This window comes from Aotus nancymaae, unplaced genomic scaffold, assembly GCF_030222135.1.
Source record: "Aotus nancymaae isolate 86718 unplaced genomic scaffold, 86718_ANA_hifiasm-v0.15.2.pri h1tg000002l, whole genome shotgun sequence".
NCBI classification, from domain to species: domain Eukaryota; kingdom Metazoa; phylum Chordata; class Mammalia; order Primates; family Aotidae; genus Aotus; species Aotus nancymaae.
In genome coordinates this window covers 40,481,812-40,504,898 of record NW_026988413.1, presented here as the reverse complement: position 1 = coordinate 40,504,898, position 23,087 = coordinate 40,481,812, and the positions used below count along the sequence as shown (strand labels likewise).

Below are 23,087 nucleotides of genomic sequence, written 5' to 3'. Positions count from 1 at the left end.
ATGTACATGAGAACAAATATTACATTCACTTATCTAACAAGTTAGTAAATTAGCAAATTTTGATTTAGAGGAAAAAATACTTTAAAATCTCACAAACATCACTTTTTTTTTTTCTTTTTTTTTTTTTTTCTGGTATAGGGTCTTGCTCTATCACCCAGGCTGGAATGCAGTGGTGCGATCATGGCTCACTTCAGCCTTGAAATCCTGAATTCAAATGATCCTTGTGTCGCAGTCTCCTGAGTAGCTTGGAGTATAAGTGCATGCTACCACACCCATCTTCCTCCTTCCTTCCTTCCTTCCTTCCCTCCCTCCTTCCTTCTTTCTTTTTTTCTTTCTTTCTTTCCTTCTTTCTTTCTTTATTTCATGGGATTGCACCCAGGCTGATCTTGAACTCCTGGCCCCAAACAATCTTCCTGTTTGGTCCTCCTAAAATACTAGGATTACAGGCAAGAGACAATGCATCTGGCCCACAAGTATCACTTTATCAAACATGACCATTTCTGGATAATGAATAATATCCAGTATTTGAAGAAGAAAATTCCTAATTTTAATGAAATATTTTCAAATCATTATTAATGCTACAGAGTCCATGATTTTGCTTTTTTTTTAAGATGGAGTCTTGCTCTGTTGCCCAGGCTGGTGTGCAGTGGCACAATCTCAGCTCACCACAACCTCTCAGATGGAGTCTTGCTCTGTTGCCCAGGCTGAAGTGCAGTGGCACAATCTGAGCTTACCACAACCTCAAGTGATTGTCCTGCCTCAACCTCCTGAGTAGCTGGGGTTACAGGCAGGCACCGCCATGTCCGGCTAATTTTTGTATTTTTAGTAGAGACGGTATTTCACCATGTAGGCTGGTCTGGTCTTGAACTCCTGACCTCAAGGGATCTGCCCGTCTCAGCCTCCCAAAGTGCTGGGATTATAGGTGTTCACATTTTTAAAGAATCATTCAACATTTTTAATTAACACTTTATTTCTCAATATTTACAAGAGTAAGCAATTTGTTTGATAGACGTTTTGTGCATACAGCACAAAGCCTGGTCAGCATCAATCAATATGCTTTTACAATTCCATTTGTTACTTGTATGTGTCCAGAATTTGGGGACCTTGAAAAATCTAACAATCCTATTTCCACCTGCATGCAAATTTTAAATTGGAAGAATTATTATACTTATAAAATTTAAATATACCAGTCAGTATCGTAAATAACATTTGACATTACCACTAAATTTGACAATATTGTCACCATACAGAAAGACTCACTATGAACTCAGGAGAAATAACTTATTTACTTCCTATAGTTCAACAGGACAACTCTTAGTAACAACCCTGACGCTTAATAACAATCAGCCTAGAATAGACATTTCAAAATGAGCCCAGCAATTGCCTTATCATTGCCATAAGCTACTCAGTTTCCTAATCATTGGTTCTCTCCTCCCCTCTCCCCTCCCATTCAATTTTTGGGGCCTTTAAATTATAACATTATTATAGAAATGATTGTTGAACTCACGGATCATTAGACTTTGGAATAAGAGTGCCAAGCTCCTTGATTCGGTAATTAATATTATACCTTCTTCTTCTTTCAACTATTAAAGAAGAAATATTATTGATTATTCTCATTAATGCACAGTTCACTTTTGGTCAGCTGTAAACTTTCTTAATAATCTTTTAAAAACAATGGGCAAAAAAACTTTCCATTTAGTCAAAAGATAATACTTCTCAACAATAAAATAAAATTTCAATATATGTTATTCTAAAAGTAAAAATTTCAATATTAGAATCATAAATATATGATTTACAGTGTTTTAAAAACATTTTGTCACAAAACAACATTTAATTTTTTTTTAAATACTATAATACTCATACTGAAATGTACACATATATATATTCATATGTATATGGTTACTCTGTTTGATTATTTCATACATTGGCAATTTGTCAATTCATAAGGATTGTAATGTTTTGAGGTCATGCAGCACAATTTATTCTTCTCATATACTGTCCTAAAAGCCTAACACAATGTTTAGCACATAGTAGATATGTGTATCCAATTAGACTCTATGACCTCCTCGAGGGCAGGGACCTATCTTACTTCTATCACCAGAGGGCTTGACATATAGGAGGTGGTAAATAAATGTATATGGATTAGACAGTAAATTTATTTTTCTGTTTTAGTTTCTAGTAATATATGAATAAGTGTTTTTCATACTTTGGTACTCTTCAGACACATCTGGAAGGATTGTTAAAATAGATTTGCACCATACACTTAGAAATTCTAATTTTAGTGTGTCCTGGAAGTAGGGGGACAAGAGTAGGCAAGAATTTGCATTTCTAACAAGCTTCGTGGTGATGCTGATGCTGTTTTTGTAGGGCCAACGCTTTGAGAACTACTGATATAGACTCTTATTCAGAGACTTCTTTCTCTTTTTGTATTTCCACACATTCATTGCTTGTGGCAATTTTCTGCACATAGTAAATGTTCAACATATGACATATATCTGTCAAATTTCCTGTATTACTCTTCTATAAGAGCAGTCTTCTACTCTATATTCGTAATATCAAGAACCATAACATAAATATGGGATCTTTTCCAACAGATACACTTAAAGCTTTCAGGGAAGTAAAGGTAGAAAAGGCTATGAAGAAGAAGGAAAATATATTTTTTAAATGTTGGAAAACACTTAAACAGTTCAAACTTGATAATTATGAACTGCTATTAGAAAAAAGGAAAGTCACCAAAGACTATCAACTGTCTTGATGAACTTACTCTACAAAGCAAATTACATGAATGAATTTGACCTTCAGGAATAATACATTGTGATTCCTCTAATATGAGAACATAATTGATTCTAGTAAGAGGTTATTTTCCCTCTTTACCAGTCCTATTTCCCCCGTGGACATGATTCAAAAAACAGCTAAATGACCCCACAAAAAACACTAACTAGAAAATAAAGGTAAAACTGATAGAAACATATATACACAGATATTTTATATATGCATATGCTATATACACGTATATGTATAACATATATGTAATACATATATACATATGCACATATAAAATAATAATAAGAACCTATTAATAATTCCATGTCCATACACATTAACTCGTACAAATCAGACTTTTAAAGATGAAGAACAACTATGAAAGAAGTTCACAGTGCTATCTCAAAATAAGGGACTGTTTTTGTCCTATGATGTTTCTTTTAGATATTTTATTTAAATCTATCTTATGTAGAATGTCAGATCCTTCTTCTCTACTCTTCTTAGATAGTAGTCTATGAATTTTTAAATGGCTAATTATAATGAGAAATCTGGTTCTCCAATGTTGTTCATACCTAGTACTCATTATTTGTAAAGGAGTCAAGCTTTAAGAAATTACTAAACTACTTCATGCCAGGTGTGTTTTCACTCTTCACAAAGTTTTTGACATACTTACTCAATCCTGTCCTTAGATCCAGCAAGAGAGGCTCCTACTCTGATCAATATTTAGAAGAAGCACTCTTGCCTTCTCTGGCCAGGCCTCCCTCCACTCAGCAAGACAGCCACAGGGCCAAGGGAATCCTTCTAAACTATACTCTGGGTTATCTGCATAAGCAATTTCCTCCCTAATTCCCTGAGCTCACTTCCAGAGCCTGTACAGGCCTCTTCCTTAGGTCCGTCCTCCTGAGGAAAGAACATGACATCAGTGTGCTCACTCAAGGCCTCAGTTCTGACCAAAGGGCAGTTGTTTGCAGGGCTGTGTATGGAGCTTGAATGTACAGAATAGGGTGTTCACAGTCAAGTTTGAGGCCACTTGTTGCGCAGAATGGAATAGAGGGTGCAGAAAGAAGAGGGATGGGCTGCAAGCTGAGAGCTGGTGTTGGCCCCCCTTGACATTTTCACACCAAACTCCTATGAGTTGAGAATTCTAAATTTGCTCCCAGTCTTTATGAAGACTGGAACATAATTTTATGTAGACATCTGGTAAATGGGACTTCCTTTGTACTTTTGCTCTGATCATCACAAGTTTTAAGGGTTTTTTTCTAGATTCATTCTATTTCAAACTTACAGTTGTTTTTAGTGTTTGTTTCCTCCAAAAGCAAGATGACATAGCAGGTATATCCAGATTAAGAAACACTTTGATAATGGACATACAGGACACCTATGTTACTCCACATTAAATGATTTGTTTAAGCTCTAGACACAGTAGAGAGAAGGTAGGATTAAGGTCAGTAATCGTTAAGAGGTTAATTAGGAGAGAAGTCCATAGTTCCTCAATTTACTAATCCCTTCTATCAGCCATTGGCTCTCCCCACTCATAATCTGGACCAAAGTTATCTGCTCCAACACTAAGGGCATTGGGAATCAGATCATTTTTCTGAGGACTGTTATGACCACATGCCGGCTCTTGCCTCACAGTCACACGCTCAGCAAACATCACTGTTGACACAGGCAGGTGCTTTATGAACAGATGCAGGTTTCACAGGTAGATGTAGAATCAATTTCAGCTAGTGACACATAAGGAAATTATTCATTAGTTTTAGGAATTTGCAATTTCTATTTATTTTTGTTTCATTCTACTCTTTCCTGTTTTTGATTTTGCTTCCAGAAAAAAAAGGACTTTACACTCAATTAGTCAAGCTCACTCAAAACTTAAGTCCTGATCAAACACCCTAAAGCTCAGCCTCCCTGCCGATCTGCTTTTCTTGCCTGATTTCTCCATCTCATGTGACCTGTTATCAGAGTCTAACTGACCCTTTGAAAGGCAGGAGAGTCCTGTTTGTTCCAGAGGTAGAATTCCGCACAACATACCAATGCCTTTAAGATAACATATCATTAAGAAGGGAGGAACAAATTGACACAGAAAAATGAGAACCTGGAGTTATGTTTCTTACTACTTAAGTGTTGTACATTTTCAAAAGTCACTTTTATTTCTTTAAATCTTTGAGTCAATGACACCACAGAATTCAAATATAAACAAATGCACTCATCTCAGTCACAGGCAACCTCCTTGGGAGTGAATGATCAAGGAGGGAATTCGAGATGTTTCATTTTGTGAAAATAGACAGCTTTTCTGAGAGTTCACATTGTTAATATTTCCCAAAATAAATTAAGTTGTATGTGCAATTAATTTTGGTCATCTGACATCAAAATATTTATGGAGTGATAATAAAATACCCCAAACTTTAACCTCCATGCATTTCCTTTTGCATTAATTTTATATGGAAAAATATATATACTCACTGAGGTTGTGGTTGTCCTTTTTTTGTCTCTCTTTTGTTAAAGCTCTAGTGTCAGTTTCTGATCAAAAGAAAAATATGAACAATGCTTACTTCTATCTTAAAACCCCTCAAGGCAACGTAATTCAGAACTACTAGGTGAAAATACAATATTACTTTCCCCAAAATGATACAATAATATTTTTGATGCAGATATTCAGAAATTTGGAACACAGTATTCTTCAGTAAAAGGCAATGGCAAAGCTTTTAGGCTCTGGGATAACAGAAACTAAATTTATACTCTGGCCTTCCATTTAATAGTCATGTGATCTGTTACCAAACTTCTCTGTGTTTCAGGCTCTTCATCTGTAAAATGACTATAATACAACACCTACCTCATAATCATTGTGATAACCAAAACAAATATACTACACAGAAAATACAGTATTCAATTATTATTTTTAGAATTTTGAGATTCAGAAAGAAATTATTCCAACCTAAATATTTTATTTGTAATTTATTTCTACATCCTGAGAGTTGGAACTCACTATATTTCTCAAATATTCACATGAAACAATTCCACAGTTTCTTCCAGTAAATGGCACTTTCCTCTATGTATGATGTGGTTGTGTTTATATGACCGTCAGCCTCCAGGATGGCCTACAGTGATTCTTACTTTGTAGTATTCACACTTTGTAGTTCCCTCCCACATTAAATAAATAAGGCTGACCTGTGATGCCACTGGTTTGTTGTGGAAATGACTAGTGTCCAAGGCTAGATAACAGTAGAAATTTTTAACTGTCACGTCAGTGTCTCTTTGATCTCTAGTTCTCATGTCATGAGGACACTCAAGCAACCCTATGAAGAAGTCCAAGCAGTCAGGAACAAAGACCACTTTCCAACAGGCAGCACTATCCTACAAGGCCTTAAGTGAAACACCTTGGGAGCACGTCCTCCAGCCGCTGTCAAGTCTCAGGTGTCAGTACCTCTGGCTGACATCTTGACAACAGCCTCATAAGAGACTGGTCAGAATGATTTCACTAGGCCACTCCTGCATTATTGATGCTCAGAGATTGAATGAGATTATAAATGTTTCTTACTTTAAGTTGGTCAATTTCAGGGGTAATTTTTTGTTATGCAACAAAAATAATGAATAGAATATTGTTAGAGTCATAGCTTAAAAAGTTAATAAAATAATACATTTCATTTAATGTATTTGTTTAAAACTATATTCATTAATTTTAGTCTGAATAATTTGAATGCATAGACATTTTTGAATTATTGATTATGCTTTAAGAGTGGTCATGTTGTATTTATTTAAAATTTTACCATTAACTAGGTAAAATTACTAAAGATTGGTGTTTGAGCTCCAAGCCAAAGGTTTATTATAGAACTCTCAAGTGAATTTATTTACTTTGTTCTTTTGGAGGGACTAACACTGGACTAGAAATTCTTATGTTATTCCAGTTCTGCTTGTAATCAATCAGCTGTTACACTTTCGGGAAAGTAGCTCGTCTGACCCCAGGTTGATTTCTTCGTCTATATTTTGCAAGAATTTGACTATGCTTCTATAATTTAAATTGTAACAATTTTGAAACAAACTATTGAAAATTCTATGTGTAGTGCCTCCTTCAGGAGCTCTTGTAGAGCTGGTCTGGTGGTGATGAACTCTCTGAGTTCTTGCTTGTTCACAAAGGATTTTATTTTTCCTTCACTTATGAAGCTTAGTTTGGCTGGATACGAAATTCTGGGTTGAAAGTTCTTTTCCTGAGGGTCTATTTTCAACTAAGAAAATTAAATGTGAGTCTATCATTAAATCCATAAAACAAGCTAAAAAGGAAAAAAAATTCAATATTTGTTTTTTATCAAATTCATCAGACAAAGAATAGACTAATTTCTCCAATTTATTATATCACTTTGTAACCATGTTAATAAATGGCATTTATTTAATGTAAAAATGAACTATTGTTAAATGAAACTTTTATTATGCATGTATATCTGTGTGTATATAAATGTATATATATTTATACAAAACGTGCATATTTGCTCAATTTCTAAAATAATGAATCAGTTCAGTCAAACTGTAAGTTATATTAACTTACTCCTTGGCTATCATAAAAAGAAATGATGAATTTACTCTCTGTCTCCTTTTTTGTAACTGTTTTGATATATTTTTAAAATTCTAGTTAGCGTAATATATGCCACTTATACCTTATGTCATTAATAAAAATAAAAAGGGTAAAACTATGAAAGCAACATTACCTGTAATTTCTCTTTTCATTGGTAGACTACTTGGACAGGAAGCACTTGTAAGCCCCATGTTAATTGGTGAAATTCCTTGTTCACTACTATACACATCCAAAATACTTCCAGATAACTTGAGAGGAAAAAGGAAGAAAAGATTAATAAAACCTTTTGAGTAAATTGATATATTTTGTTATATATTTTACATTTTCCACTTTAAATGTGGCATTTTGTTAATAATAATTTGTAATTTAAGGCATTTTACTTTTAAACAAGACATGAGTATGCATTAACTTTTTAAAAATACATTATAAAATGCTTGTGGATAAGGTGCACTGAAAAAAAGTTATATGTGTTTAAGCAAAAACAGAAATCAGTTCAGGTTTGGAGGAAAACTTCCTATTAATAGTTACAAAGTTAGGTAAGTTTGAGCCAGCACATGACCTGGTTACAAATAGATACAATTAAAAATATCATTTTGGACAAAAATCAATACACATCTTTGCAAAGCTGGAAAGTTCATCACATCTCACAAATTAAGTATAATGGTTGAACATTTTGGGAGCCTTCTTAATACCATCAGTGCTACCAGCAACTCACAGTCAAGAGGTGTTTTGCACTATGAACTAAATGAGACTCTCTTTCCTTCCTAGAAGGCATACCTTTTCCTATTGTACACTTAATGTTCTAGATTATTATAAATATCCCAGCTGGTAACCAAAAGTAGTCTAAAACTACTTTTGCCTCTAGTGAATATAGGGTACATCCAATTATAGCAACACTGAAATTCCTGAACTGCTACTTGGGAACAATTTTTCAGAAATGCTAAGGTGCTTCATATACATTCCAAAATTGCACCAATTCATTATTCAAAGTGTGCTTATCGATTTGACTTCCCAAGAAAATTAAATTTAAGTAATATTCATATTTCATATTAATACTCATTACTTCAGAACAAGCTGCATTTACAATGTAGGATTTGAAATTTTAAGCTATTTCCATTGTAAGTATCTTTATTCCATTTCTGTGCAATAAACCAAGAGTTGAATAAGAAGCAAGTTTTTTTCTTTCCTCAAGGACTAGAAACAAAACATACAATCAAACAATGCTCTAACAAGTTTTTCATGAAGAATCTAACTTCACAACCCACTTTTTGCAAAATTCCAATTCAATCTGAGAGAATTTATAAAATCAGACTGGAAAAAAATATGAAGAAAGGACATATTGTGACTAAAATTAGTTTCTGAGATGATAATCTATTAAAGTATATACAATAAATATTGTATATACCTGAGGGAAAAAATTTTGAAAATACATTTGAAATCATGTCAGTTTATATGCATATCCATAAGGACATTTTAGACTTGTATCACACTCAGATGTATATTTTCATATTTTTTCATTATTAACTCTATTAGGACTCTTCACATTTATTTTATATAAATTCATTTTTTTAAGATATTTTTGCTTTATTGTTCTTGGAAGGGAGCTACATAAGTCAGCTATTGAAGTCAGCTATTCCTCCTCAATTTTCTCTTCTGCAAAATAAGGACAAAGTTGACCAAATTAGGCAGACAATGTGTGTTAGTATCAAATAAATGCAATTATTCTTTGGAAGAAATCCAAAAAGCAGACGCTTTTCTAAGATGTGACTCACCTAGTCATACTTTTTAAAGTGTAAATTTTCCAAGGTCATTTTTGAAAGGCCTGATGGTTATGAGCTGAGGCATCACCAGCCTGAATTGTACATTTCCACTGTGCCTTTGAGAAGCATAATGGACACATTGAACAAAAAGGGAGTGAGGGGGACAGAACTAGGAAAAGGGCACTTTTCCTCTGAGGAGCTTGAATTCAGATGGATTTCAATGTAGAAGTGGCAAGTTGCAGAAATGTTAAGGAAGAAAAGGAGCCATATTATAGATCTACCGCAACAATCAAGTAAGAGTTTCCTAACTATACCATTTCCTTACCTCCATGTTACCTGGTCAGACAACACCCAGTGCATTATTCCTTAGAAATGGGGTTGAAAATCGGATAATGAATCTAATTCTGCTTAACTGTAGCCATATTACATATTCTCCTGATTTTGGTTATTGTCTAATTTATGCCCTAAAGCACAATAATTAATATCCTATTTAATTTTATGCTGTAGGTACTGCTCTGTTTCATGTAAATGGCTAATCACTTTTTGAATATCATTAAGCAATTGAGTTCAACTGCAAAGTATGTAATACACTTCATGTAACCTAAAGTGCATTTTCCCCATTAAAAGATGTAAGAGTACAATGTTAGTGAAAATGTACAGATTGCATTCACCTCTGAAAAAGCTACCAAAGAAAACTTATATCAACCTTTGTCAACAGTATAGGTTACTTAGCTAATAAGGTCTAAGTTTTAACTTCATGTTGTAGATCCGTAGGCAAATGAATATCTGTTTTATGAAGAAAAATTCATTATGATATTTTTAAAAGGTTGTTTTCTCAGTAAGGCAAAATTTTCGATGTGTTCAAAAGGCAAACATATTATTAACAAAAAATTCACAACCTTTAAAGACATAAAATAAACAAAATAAAATCCGGTCAACAAAGTGAGAAAGAAGGCCTGATGGAGTACAGCCTACTTTTCTACAAGGCAATACTTCTGTTTGATAGAAAAAATGGACTCTTGATCTGAGAAACTGCTTTGAGTTGAGGAGTGATTGACAGTAGTTTCCTGGTATCAGAGGCTCTTCACCTTAGATTTTATTCACATCTCCACTACTGAGGTCGTAGGGACTGAAACAGACAGAATCTAACCTTTCCACATATACACCGCTATCTACAGTAACTAATATTTCCTGAAGAAAATGAGCCAGCAGGTCAAAATATCGAAACAATTGAGGAAAATGACTATTTCAGAAGTAAGGCAACAAGCAACATTATAAATAACATCAAATGTATTTGTAATAATTTTTAATATAAAATAATAACAAGTAAACACAATGACTAAAGAGACCAAGGAGAAATGAGAGATATGAGAAATTGAATGCTTAGGAGAAAAAACCAGTAGAATTGAAAAAACAACATAATGGAAACAATAAAAAAGAAATAAAAGAATTGGTAAAATATAAAACTGAAATTTTGCAGTCATCTCCCAAGAGGATAAGGAAAAGGACCAAGAAATAGAACATCTGAAAGAACACCTGAACAATATAGAGGAGAGAATTATTAGAACTTAATTACAGATAATAGAAGTTTCAAAAAGAGAGAAAAAATAGGAAGAAAGAAAAAAAAATTTTTTTTGCATAATTGAGTCACATTTTTAAGAATTAATAATAATTAATAGACCATAGTGTTTTATTTTATTTTACCTTATGTTATCATCATTTTCTTTTCATTTAAAAATCAAAGTGTTTATAGAATGGCTAACAAGAATGATAGAAAAACCTACATTCAGATATATTATACTAAAATGAAATAGTATACAATAATAAAGAGAAAAAAATCTAAAAGCCTAAAGAAAGATTATGTACAAAGAACAAAATTCCAATTAATATAAAACATTCCAATAGCAAAAGTAAACAGAATAATAAAACAAATATGTATTTTAAAACATAGAAAAACTAAAACAGAGCTTTATATCTAGTTCAAATGTCATTCACACATGAGGCCATGATAAAAAATATTCTTAGGCATACAGTGCTTAAGAAAGTTTATCCCACAAAGACTAACACTGGGTAAAGTGCTTAAATAAGTAGAGATATTTTAGAAATAAACTCAAAAATATAAAATAAAATTGATCAAATATCTTGGTAAAGTGATTCTGGAATAAATAATGGGGTGGATTCAAGATTGAAGATTAGGTGAAACACATAACCATGTAACTCAATCTACATAATATCAGCAGAATTGGGTTGATATAGCAGGGAAGCCATAGGATGTGAAAGTGGTAAGAATGTATTAAGGAGAAACACATTAAAAACGAGACACAAAAATGAATTAAGATAAGAAGAGCAAGTGAAAATATATCAATAATAATAATTGCTGTAAATAGGTCAAACTCCCTAGGTAAAGGCTTGACAGATGAAGTAAGAAAACAGGAACTTACAAGAGACAAAACTATCTTCCAAGAGACATATCCACATAGTAAGAGGACACCTAAAGATTAAAAGTTAAAGAATGAAAAAAGATACATCCAACAAATAATATCCACAGGGAAAATGATGTAGCTATATTAACATCAGATAAAAGGGCTTTCATGCTTAAAAAATTATTAGTGAAAATGAGTCACTATTTCTAAGAGGTATAACAATTACAAGCATGTGTACTCCTCATAAAGTAACCTACAAACATGTGAAACAAAATATTTAGAACTACAAGGGGAAATGAATAATACACCATCACAGTGGAAGACTTTAACACATAACTCCTCATTTTTGAAAAGTCAAGCATACAAAAATAATCAGTAATTCTATGGAAGATTTGAACAATAAATGTAAAAGCTCAGCCCAGTAGACACGTATATAGTTTTACATGAAGAAATACAGTATAATATACTTTTCTCAAGTACATATGGAACATATACAAAAACTGATTAGGTGTTTAGTCAAAAGAAACCCTCAACACATTTCATAGAGTATCTGATTGCCAAAATATTTGGAAATTTTAGAAAATTGTTAAAAACCTCAAAGTTTAAGATGAAATCATACTGGAGTTTTAAAATAAAACAAAGATAAAACACAAGTAAAGAAATGTCTGGGATATGACAAAAACAATGCTTTAAAGAAAATTCATAGCCTTAAATGATAAATATATTCACTTTTGAATATATAAATTAAGCATTATTCTTTATAAAATAGGAAAAAATAACCAAAAAACAAAAAAAAAACTAGAACAGATAATATAATAAAATAAGACCATAAATCAATATAGAACAAAACAATAATACAATAATAGATTCACAAAGCAAAAGTTGTTTTTGTTTGAAAAAAATTAACAAGATGGACATGCTTCTGGCAAAATTGATTAAGTGAATAACATTTCAAATGAAAGAAGAGAGTAACTACAGTATATGTTAGATTTAAAAAGTAGTAAGTTTCTCCCCTAAGATTAGGAGCAAGATAAGGATACCTATTTTCACTATTTCTATTCAACATAGTATTGTAAGTTTTGTTGAGAATAATTAGGCAAGAAAAAGTAACAAATGTTATCCATATTGGAAAAGAATAAGTGAAATGATCTGTTAACTATTGACATGATCTTATGTTAAGAAAACCCTCCCTAAGATTCTATACCTACTCATGCACGCACACACACACACACGCACACACACGCACACACACACACATAATCAAACTGTGCTGATTTTGTGTATGTACTACAGCTTAACTGAATTCAATTATTAGCTCAAAAATCGATTGCATTTCTACACATGAACCATGAACAAACTGAAAAAGAAATTAAGAAAACTATTCCAATTAAATAGCATCAAAAGGAAAGAAATACTTAGGAATAAACTTAATCCAAGAAGCAAAAGACTTATACACTGAAAACTAAAAAATACTGCTGAATGAAATGAAAGAAATCATAAATAAGTGGAAAGGCATTTTGTGTTACTGGATGGAAAGAAATAATATTGTTAATATGACAACATTATCTAAAGCAGTCTATACCTCAATACAATTTTTATTAAATTTCAACTGCATTTTTTAAAGAAATAGAAAAAATGCATTTTAAATTCCCATGGAATCTCAAGAGACCCTGCATAATCAAAACAATCTTGGGAAAGAAAAAAGTTGGAGGACTCACATTTCTAGATTTCAAAACCTATTATAAAGCTGCAGTAATGTAAATCTATGCCAGTGTGAGTCTGGCAATACGATATATAGACCTAGGGAGTATAACAGCAAGTCCAGAAATAAACTCTATTTTACGGTCAAATAATTTTTGACAAAGTCGCCAAGGCCACTCAGTGAGGAAAGGAATTATTTTCAACAAATGGTGTTGGGAAAACTGGCTATCATCATGCAAAAGAATGAAGTTAGATGTTTACCTAACACCATATACAAAAATTAACTCAAAATGAATCAAAGATATAAACATAAGTAAAAAAAACTATAACATTCTTAGAAGAAAACATAGGATAAAAGCTTCACGACATTGGATTTGGTCATGATTTGAGGAAACGTTAACAAAATCACAGGCAACAAAAGAAAAAATAGATAATTGGACATCATCAAAATTTAAAACCTTTGTGCAACAGAGGACACTATGAGGAGTGTGAAAAGACAACCCACACAATAGGAGAAGCTACAAGCAGATCACATATCTCTTAAGAGATTAATATTGAGAATATACACATAAAAATAAATCTTTAAGTCAACAACAAAAACTAACAACCCATTTTTTAAAATGAGCAAAAGACTTCAATAGATATTTCTCCAATAAATATATATGCAAATGGCCAATAAGCACATGAAAAGATGCCCAACATCACTAGTCATTAGGGAAATATGAATCAAAGCTACAGTGTAATACTTCAGGCTCATTAGGATGGCTAGTATCTAAAGAATAATTGAGGAGTGCTGGTGGGAATGTGAAATGTGTAGCCATTGTGGAAAGCATTATGGAGGTTCCTCAAAAGTTAAACATAGAATTAGCATATGATTCAGTAATTTCACTTCTAAGTGTGTATCCCAAAGAATTGAAAGCAGGGACTTAAACAGATCATTGCACAACAGTGTCCATATTAGCATTATTTACAACAGTCAAATGTCCATCAACAGATGAACAGATAAATAAAATGTGGTGTATACATGTAATGGAATATTACTCAAGCTTGAAAAAATTATGCTAAGTGAAATAAGCCAAACACAACAGGATAAATATTGTGTTTTTTACTTATAAGAGGTACCTAGAATAGTGAGATTCATAGAGACTGTGGACCAAAGGTTACTAGGTGCTGGAGACACAGAGATAAGGGGAGCTATTGCTTAATGGGTACAGAGTTTTTTCTTGGGATAATGATAAAGTTTAGGAAATGGATAGTGGTGATAGTTGCACATTATGAAGGTAGTCAATGCCTTTGAATTGTACACTTAAAATGGTTAAAATGGTAACTTTCATGTTATATATATTTTACTCCAATATAAAAAGATAATAGGATATACTACCAATAGGGAACAAGACAAGGATGCCTATCTTCACTACTTCTAATCGACATAGTTTTGTAAATTTTAGCCAGAATAATTTGGCAAGAAAAAGTAACAAAAATTACCCATATTGGAAAGGAATAAGTGAAATGACCTATGTTCATAGTTGACACAATTTGCCAATGATTATAAATGCTTAGACAAAATGCAAAATTTTCAAGAAAAATATTACTTAATAAATATAATTACAGACTGAAGAAGTAATTAATAACTGTAATCATATTATGATTACTAAAGAATCAAAACAAACTTTAAACATACTTCACAAGAAAATATCTGAACCAGATAGTTTTATGGGGAAAAGTATCATATTTTTGAGAAATATATCATGTCATTTTGTAAAAATGCTTCCAAACAACTTTAAAGGCAAGTGGGAATATGTCCCAATTCATTGACACCAAAATTATACAAAGACATTAGAGGAGGGAAAATTATAGGCTCATTTCACTCATGATTATAAATATTTAGCAAAATACTATAAGCACTTTGAATTCAAGAGACTATAAATAATGTAATTTGCCACCATCAAGTTTGGTTTCCCTTACGTGTATTTTATAATTTAAAAGAGAAAAATAATCTATGACCATCTCAATAAATTCAGAAAAAAGCATTTGATAAAAGTTAATCCCATTATAAAACTCAGTTTATTAGGAATAGAATTTTGGTAATTTGACGAGTAATATGTCTGAAACTTTAAGGCAAATATAATAATTGAGAAAATATAATTACTCCTTTCAAAATCATTCCTTTTGACGTTCAACTTGGTTTTTAAAATTCTAGCCAGAGTACCAAGGTAAGAGAAGGAAAGTGATATTTTTACAGTATCAGTCTATCTCTTGATGTAGAATATATTATTAAAAGAAAACATGTAAGTTACAAAATGTCACACACAGCTTGATATACTTTATATATACAAAGTTAAAAACAACTAAGATAAAAACAAGTTAATCATGTTTTCTTAGCCCGATGCATGGTAGACCAGCAAAGGAGAAAGAACAGACAAGGTCAGTGCTGTCGAGTGTGGTAGCGACTGTAGAAATGACAGTAACAATTTCAAAATGCTGCCACATTTTCTTTTTAAATGCCTAACTGGAGCTTTCTATATAGTTTTAAATTAATTAAGTTTTAATTAATGTTGATATGAAAGTAATTCTACCCATAAGGTATATGTTTCATAAACTTTTTTGGATAGACCAGTAAATAGTTTGATATAATATTTCTTACCTACAAAAACTCTACCACAGTAATAGTTTCCTAAAGGGAAGTTTTCCTACCTCTTCAGGCTTACATATGCTGTTCCTGTTCATCGAATTTGTTACTCTTAATATCCTGATTTGATTACATGTAGAATGATTAGTGTTTCCCTATATCTAATTTCAAACAAAATTATGAAATGCTATTTACCATATATCTCCTTATTCTCTAAATGGAATTCTTAAGGATCAAAGTTTCCACTACACATTTGTTACTGTTAGGATAAGAAATCGTGTACATTTGTCTCATATATTATCGAAATGACACTTTTTTTTTAGTTGAAGTTGCTAATGTCTCCAAATTGCAATTTTAAGTCTGGAAGGAAAGACAGTGAAGCTTTTATTCAAATTTAGTGCATTGAGAAAATACAAATTTTCACAACCCTAGAAAAATGCAGCTTTGTCTTTGTTTAAAATCAGCACTGTCCTATAAGAAAATAAAATCTGAGTCCAAAATTATTGTAGAAACATCTAAATAACCTCTGAAAATGTTTACATATCAATTTATTCTTATTAGGACAAATATAGGACAACATAAATAATCTGACTGAATTCCACATACGCTTTTTCTACTATTTTGGCCTCTTCCCTATCCATATTTTATATCTGATCTATCACTCAGTTATTACTTTTTCCAAAAGCTATTTCTCAGTTTGAATATTCTTCTCTATTCTCATATTTCAAGATCCTCAGAGCTCTAAGCCTAAATTATGTTCCCTGCCACTAGTATTTCTTCATCTCTCTCAATTAACTACCACCACCCCTCCCAGACTAACTCATAGTTTAAAAATACAACTTCCCCTTCTGCTCTCTCCCAGTCAAAAACTCTGGAATCTAAAATCTTTCTGCCTTAACTCATGTATTAAGCCCAAATCTTGTGCGTAGTTTTCAAAATTTCGCTGTATGGTCCCACTTTCTCTAGTTGACGTTATTTCCCACTACTCTGAAGATGAAATATTTCTTATCCCCACATACACACATACTGTGCCCATGGCTCTCAACAATAGACTTCAAACTGTAGTGGGAGGGAGGGTGTGAGAAGGAAGAATGTTACTGCAAGGAATCTGTGAATTTATATATGGGGAATTTTGTTAAAGAAGATAATAAAATAGATGCATGATCTTAACATATGTACTATGTCATAGACAGCTGAGTATTTATTTTGTATTAGGTATTAAACCAAGCAAGTTTCATAATAATAATTTAATCTCAAGTAATCTTTATAACAACTCTAGGAAGTATTATAATTGCCATTTTAAACATAAAATAATTAAAGGTCTAAGAAATGAAATCATTGTTTCATGATCATATAACTTTATAAAGAAATAGAGAGCTTGGATTCAAACCCAAGAATCCACTCTATAGGTAGAAGGACTCTTGCCTTTAAAAATTTTATTCTTAAATGTAACTCAAAGACATTACAAGGCATTGGATTTAATTTTTCTCAGTTTTATATCTTTCCACTGCTGTTTTCTGCACGATCACTGTCCCCATTCCTTCAGTAAGCATCCAAATCTAAGGCTCAACTTAGGGTAAGCCCTCTCCAGCACTCCTCCTCAGGCCAGCCTAGTTTATTTTTCCTTTCACCCAGATAATATGGGGCTAAGCTTGCAATACATTTTCTAAATGAATTTAAATTAATTGTTTTATCATTCTTCATTTTTATTCACTCAGCAAGAGAAAAGGCATTAAAATATGTATTTACCATGATCCTAAAAATAGATTATTTATGCAAAGCTAAGAATTTTCTGCATAGATGTGTGTATACATATACATATATATAATACCCTAGATAATTTATTATAAATACAAAAATGTAAAAAAGACTTATACGTACTTACATATTTCCAGATAATTTCTTAGTAGAGATAGCAAAAGAAAAAAAAAACCTTACATGTATATGTGTGTGCACTAACACATATTTAATGTGAGTGTCAAGGGAAACTGAGGGAATTTTTTCAGTTGTTTGGATCCTATATTGTGTTTCTTGTGAAAACATTCATCGTGACCCTAAAACGGTAAAAGAGTAGATAGGATAACTGTAGACATGAAAGGAAAACAAACTTCAGGTATAAGAGAATCACCGTAGGGGAGCATAGAGTGCACAATGCATGCAAAAACTTGGCATTTGAAAGATTATTGTCTTTCTCTTTGGGTGTTCATTCATTTAGATGCAGTAAGCAAAGTCTTCCTAGTTTCAGGACACACACCATTAATATTTCTCTAGATTTGTTTTCTTTGCTATTAAAGCAGAAATACAGTTTAAATGACATACAGTGAAGAGAGAAATCCCACTGTGTTATTATTGCTATTATTTTTGTCCTATTATGACATGAGTAAATATAATGTGTTGAGCTGGAGTAGGAGATCCCTTGTCCTTGATGATCTGGTTTATACATATAGTGGAAGATTATCTGGAAATATAACATGTGACTATATACAATAATAGAAAGATAAAATACAAAACAAAGAATGATAATTTATAAATACTTTTGCACCATATATATATACACATATGATCTATTTAGTAATAAATAAAAATTATTAATGTTAATGTGAAACCTTCATCTTTTTGTTAAAAAAGTAGTAATAAACATTACTTTAGTTTTAATAGTTTTTACTAAATATACTATTATAATTTTTTACTATAGTCCAGAGCACTAAAAGCAATCTTGTAAGTAAACACGCTTGTCGATACAGCAGAATATATTTTATGCATTTCAAAGCTCAATTTTTACATACCTTTTTTTATTGACTATAAGTTTATAAAGTTTAAATTCAGTATTTAATGTGCTTTCATCTCCAAACCCTGAAAGAATTCCAAAATATACTTGCTCACCAGTTTTAACTTTGAAGTGTCTATAACCTTCACAATAGCAATGGTTTTCTCTTTCTCCTTCATCATTTTCTTTTCCTTAAACTTGCAAACAATAACCAAGAGAACTGTGCAGAAACTTCTACACTCAAGTGAACTTTGGTTCTTCTTTGGACTTTAAGACTAATCTGTCTAGATGGTGATTGACAAAACTTGCTCACGGATGTTATGCAGTCCTTTCAAGTTCCAACCAAGCACAGGGGGTTGTTAATATTTACTCACTCCTCGTCTCTGGAATGATCTTGAACTATAACAGTTTACTTAGATTGCCAAATGCCACCAGCATTTACAGACACTTGATTGAAAAATACCTATATATGTTAAAAGAAATGAGTTACTATGCACAACCACGTCTCTGAAAGAAAGGGGTGAAACTAAGACCAATGGGTGGAAATAATACACACATATAAACTCAGAGGCTAAACAATCATTCAGCTGGAGTGTAGATGATGATCAGATCTATCACAGGTCCCTTCAAATCATAGGATTCTATAGTTCTATGAAATGGCTATTTTGCTGAAACAGCTGGCATAGCAGAGTGGGTAGGATAGTTACATTGGTTTCATGCAGGGCTGAATTCAAGCCCCTACTTTGCCATTCATTAACTATATGAACTTGGGCAAGCTACTGAACTTCTCCAAGCTTCTTTCCTCATTTATAAAATTTTAATAGGCAATAACAGTCTCTATCTCATAGGTTTGTTGTGAAATTAAATGCAGTTTTCACAAAAAGTATTTTGCATAATTCTTGTCACCTAGTAAGTAACCAATGCATGGTAGCTATTATTATTGTTGTCTTTATCCTTGTTGCTTCTGCTTTTAGTCAGTTAAAAGTATTCCTGAATAGGAATCATAACGAAAACAATTATTTCAATACTATGTGTGAATGGTAGTCATTTATTTAACATGCATTTGCTGAGCACCTATGATGTGTTAGTCACTATGCTGGGTACTGACAACAACAACAACAACAAAACAGGCTACTGTTCTAGGCTCCAGAGACACAGCAGTAAATGAGACAGACAAAATCCCTGTCTTCAAGGAGTTTGCATTCTACAGGTGGAAGCACAGAATAAATAGGTAAATGCAATAATAAATAAGATCACTCGCGTTACACTACTCATAAGTCAGAGGATAAATAAAATAAGACATTGATTTGAGGAGTTACGGGGTAGGGTCTTACAGTTAGGGTAATAGTGGTAGACCCCTTTGACAAGCTGACATTGACTAACGATCTGAATCATTAAGAGGAAACCATGCAAAGTTTTGATATGAAAGCATTCCAAACTAAGAAAAGGAAGTGCAATGGTTTTAAGATGATAATATTCCTGTCATGTTTAAGGAGGAGAAAGGGTGCCATTGAATCCAGACCCTGAAGTGAAAGGGAAGTGCTGACTACAATAAGGTGTCTGGATTACATTCTGACTGTTTCAGAAAGTTAATAAAATGTTAAGCAAGGAGAAACAGGATCTGATTATTGCTTTAGGAAGATTCTTCTGGCTGCTCTGTGAAGAACAGCTGTAAGGGAACAAAAAGTAGCAGGGAAGATAGGTCAGAGCCTGTGGCAGTAGTGAGAGATGACAGAATGTGTTTTACAAGAGGACATGATAGGAAGCTGTGAGATTCTGGAAATTCTGGATTAAAAAGGTGTACTGATAGATGTGGGTACAGGAGTAGGAGAGAGAGAAAGGCAGAGAATGGCCATTTGTGTTTGCTTGTTTCACATAAACTAAAAGCAGATTTGGGAGGGAGGACTTCTTTTCAGCTATGTTAAGTTTAAGATGTCTGTTAGAACCACAAAAGATATCAAGTAAGCAGTAGAATATATGAGTCTGGCATATAAGGGGAATGATCTAGGCAGAGATGTGTTGATGTTACCTATAGGATGTGTACTGATATATGAGAAAAGAGGACTGAAGACTGAGCCTTGGGACACTCTAGAACTTAGACATCTCTTAGAGGAAAAAGAACCAGTAGAATGAGTGAAAAATCAGAGAATCCACAGAATCCCAGGTAGCTCTTCAAGAAGAAGGAAGTGGTCAACCATGTCAGATCCCACTGAGAAGCAAAGTCAAGTGAGAATGGAGAATTTGCTATCGGATTTTGCATTGATTGGTCTCCAGAGCCCCGTAGAGGACAAAAGCTCTACTGGAGATGAAAGAATGAGAAGGAAGGACGTGGAGGCAGGGAGAAAATGTGGGCAGTGAGGTTTGTGTGTGTATGTAAAGGAGTCATGAAATAGCCTGGTAGCCAGAGAGGAAATGTGTTTAAAGGAAGCTGTTTGGTTTGGTTTGCTTTTAGTGAGTGTTATTAAAGGCTGATAAATGCTGATATTTATAATCCAGTAGATCAGCATATACTGATGATCTAGGAGGGGGAGAGATTTAGAAAAAAAATCAAGTCTTTTGGAAGGGATCCCAGATACAAGTGGTAGGCCTGGCTTCAGATAATGAGCTAGGACGTTTATTCACATGCGAGCTGATTATTTAAAAGAGCGTGGTAACTTCTCCCCTCTCTCTTGCTCCTTCTCTCACCACGTGATACTCTGGCTCCTCTTCCTTTATACCATGACCAAAGCTTCCTGAGGCCCTCGCCAGAAGCAGATGCTGGGGTAATGCTTCCTGTATACAGTCTGCAGAGTCATGAGCCACATAATCCCCTTTTCTTTATAAAGTACCCAGCCTCAGGTATTCCTTTATAGAAATGCAAAATGGACTAACACAGACAACCCTTGTCATATAGTAGGTAAACATAATAATATTTACTGATAAATCTTCTCATTTTTGAAGCCTACTGTAATAAACATCTGTTGATTTAGCCTGACTAGAATCCATTCATATTTGCTTGTGTAACAACTACTGCTTTCTTGGTTCTCACTCTTAGACTGGACAATGTGTTGTGGAGGGCTGCTCAAGCCACAGAGCTAGCGTAGGCCCAAGACCCAGAGACATTGACTTAGAAATAGGTATGTGACAGAAGTTGCTGTTTTATCCCAGAGCATTAACTGGAACTAAGAATAAAAAGACTTTTTCTTAGGTATTCCATCCTAACTGAACGTTTCCATTACGATGCATTTGTTTATGAAAACCAGAAACTCCTGGCATAATTAGCTTACAAAATAAAGAAAAAAAAAACCCTTACATAATGTTAAATCCATAGGCAAAATAATTCTCCAGGGGCATATAAGCAACATTTCTCTTCGTATCTGTTGATTTTCTCTTTCCCTTTGTTTCTTTTGTTTTTCCTCACTTTATCTACCTTTTGGTTAGAAAGAAAAAAAAGGCTACAGCAGCCCCATAAATCACATTGTCCTATAACATCGTAGAGAAGCAAAAACCCTTCTCTCTTGAAAGTATAGACTGAAGAAAACTTCCAAGCAGTTCTCAGTATCCTGCTCAACTTGCCAAAATTGCAGCACAAGCCCATTCTTAAAACAATCTCTGGCAAGGGAAATGGGGCCACCAGAATTGGTTTAAATTAATCAGAAACTTCCTTTTTCTTGTGAAGGAATGGATGTCTGAAAAAAACTAGGTTAGCAAGAAAAAAGTGTATGCATGGCTGGGAATAGGCTATGACAGTGTCTGTTCAATGGCTGAGAATAAAGCCAGCACAGAAGAAAACAGAGACAAATTTACAAAGGGATGCCCACATACAATATTACTTAGGGATTTTTAGATGGCATGAACCAATAAATTCCTTTCATGCTTAAGCCCCTTATGAGTCAGGTTAACCACCTGCAACCAAAAGTTCACTGGCTAATATACTTACTCAAAGCTTTTTTCTGAATCTAACAAGTCTTTGCTTTTATCTACATAAACTATAAAAATCCTTCAGAATTTCCTACCCCTATTCTACCAGCTATTCTTGTACATTCTCTTTTTTCTCACTTCTTGCCTTATGTTGTTCTCTTAACTTGCTACTTTTCTGCCTTCATGTCTATCTCTTAAAATCTTAACTATACAGTACTTCATAACTATATTTCAAACATCACCTCTTTCTAAAGGACTTCCAAAAATTCTCACTTTCGCATGGTTTCTCCTTCATTTGAGCTGCAGAGCAAATCTCTGACTAGCATTTAAAATGCACACATGTAATCTATATCAATTTAAAAAAGCCTTCAGAGACCAATATTTTTAGTTATTCTCATAATACAGAAACAGATACCAAAGAAAAGGCAGGTTAAATGATTTGCTTAATGTCTAGATTAGAACCGGGTTTGACACAAGTTCCACATTCTTTCCCTCCCTGACTCTCAGGCGCAACTCACTGTGCCACCCCATTATACTGTCATCTCTTGACATGTGAATTATGCCTCACTCAACTTGCAGT

At 33.2% G+C, this 23,087-nt stretch overlaps 1 protein-coding gene across 4 annotated transcripts in view; it reads right to left on the bottom strand.

The window, feature by feature from the left end:
• The window catches only part of TFEC (transcription factor EC), a 189,647-nt gene that overhangs the window by 5,900 nt on the left and 160,660 nt on the right, over positions 1 to 23,087 (bottom strand). For 3 of the 4 annotated variants that reach the window (XM_064374200.1, XM_012456993.2, XM_012456991.2), the window contains 3 exons: positions 7,461 to 7,575; positions 5,224 to 5,280; positions 1,508 to 1,583 (listed from right to left, as the gene is read on the bottom strand). In XM_064374200.1, the coding sequence (XP_064230270.1) occupies positions 1,508 to 1,583; positions 5,224 to 5,280; positions 7,461 to 7,575 (248 nt within the window). Of the gene's footprint in view, positions 1 to 1,507; positions 1,584 to 5,223; positions 5,281 to 7,460; positions 7,576 to 18,723; positions 18,852 to 23,087 lie in introns of those variants that run through there. The other variant, XM_012456994.2, reaches the window with a different exon arrangement.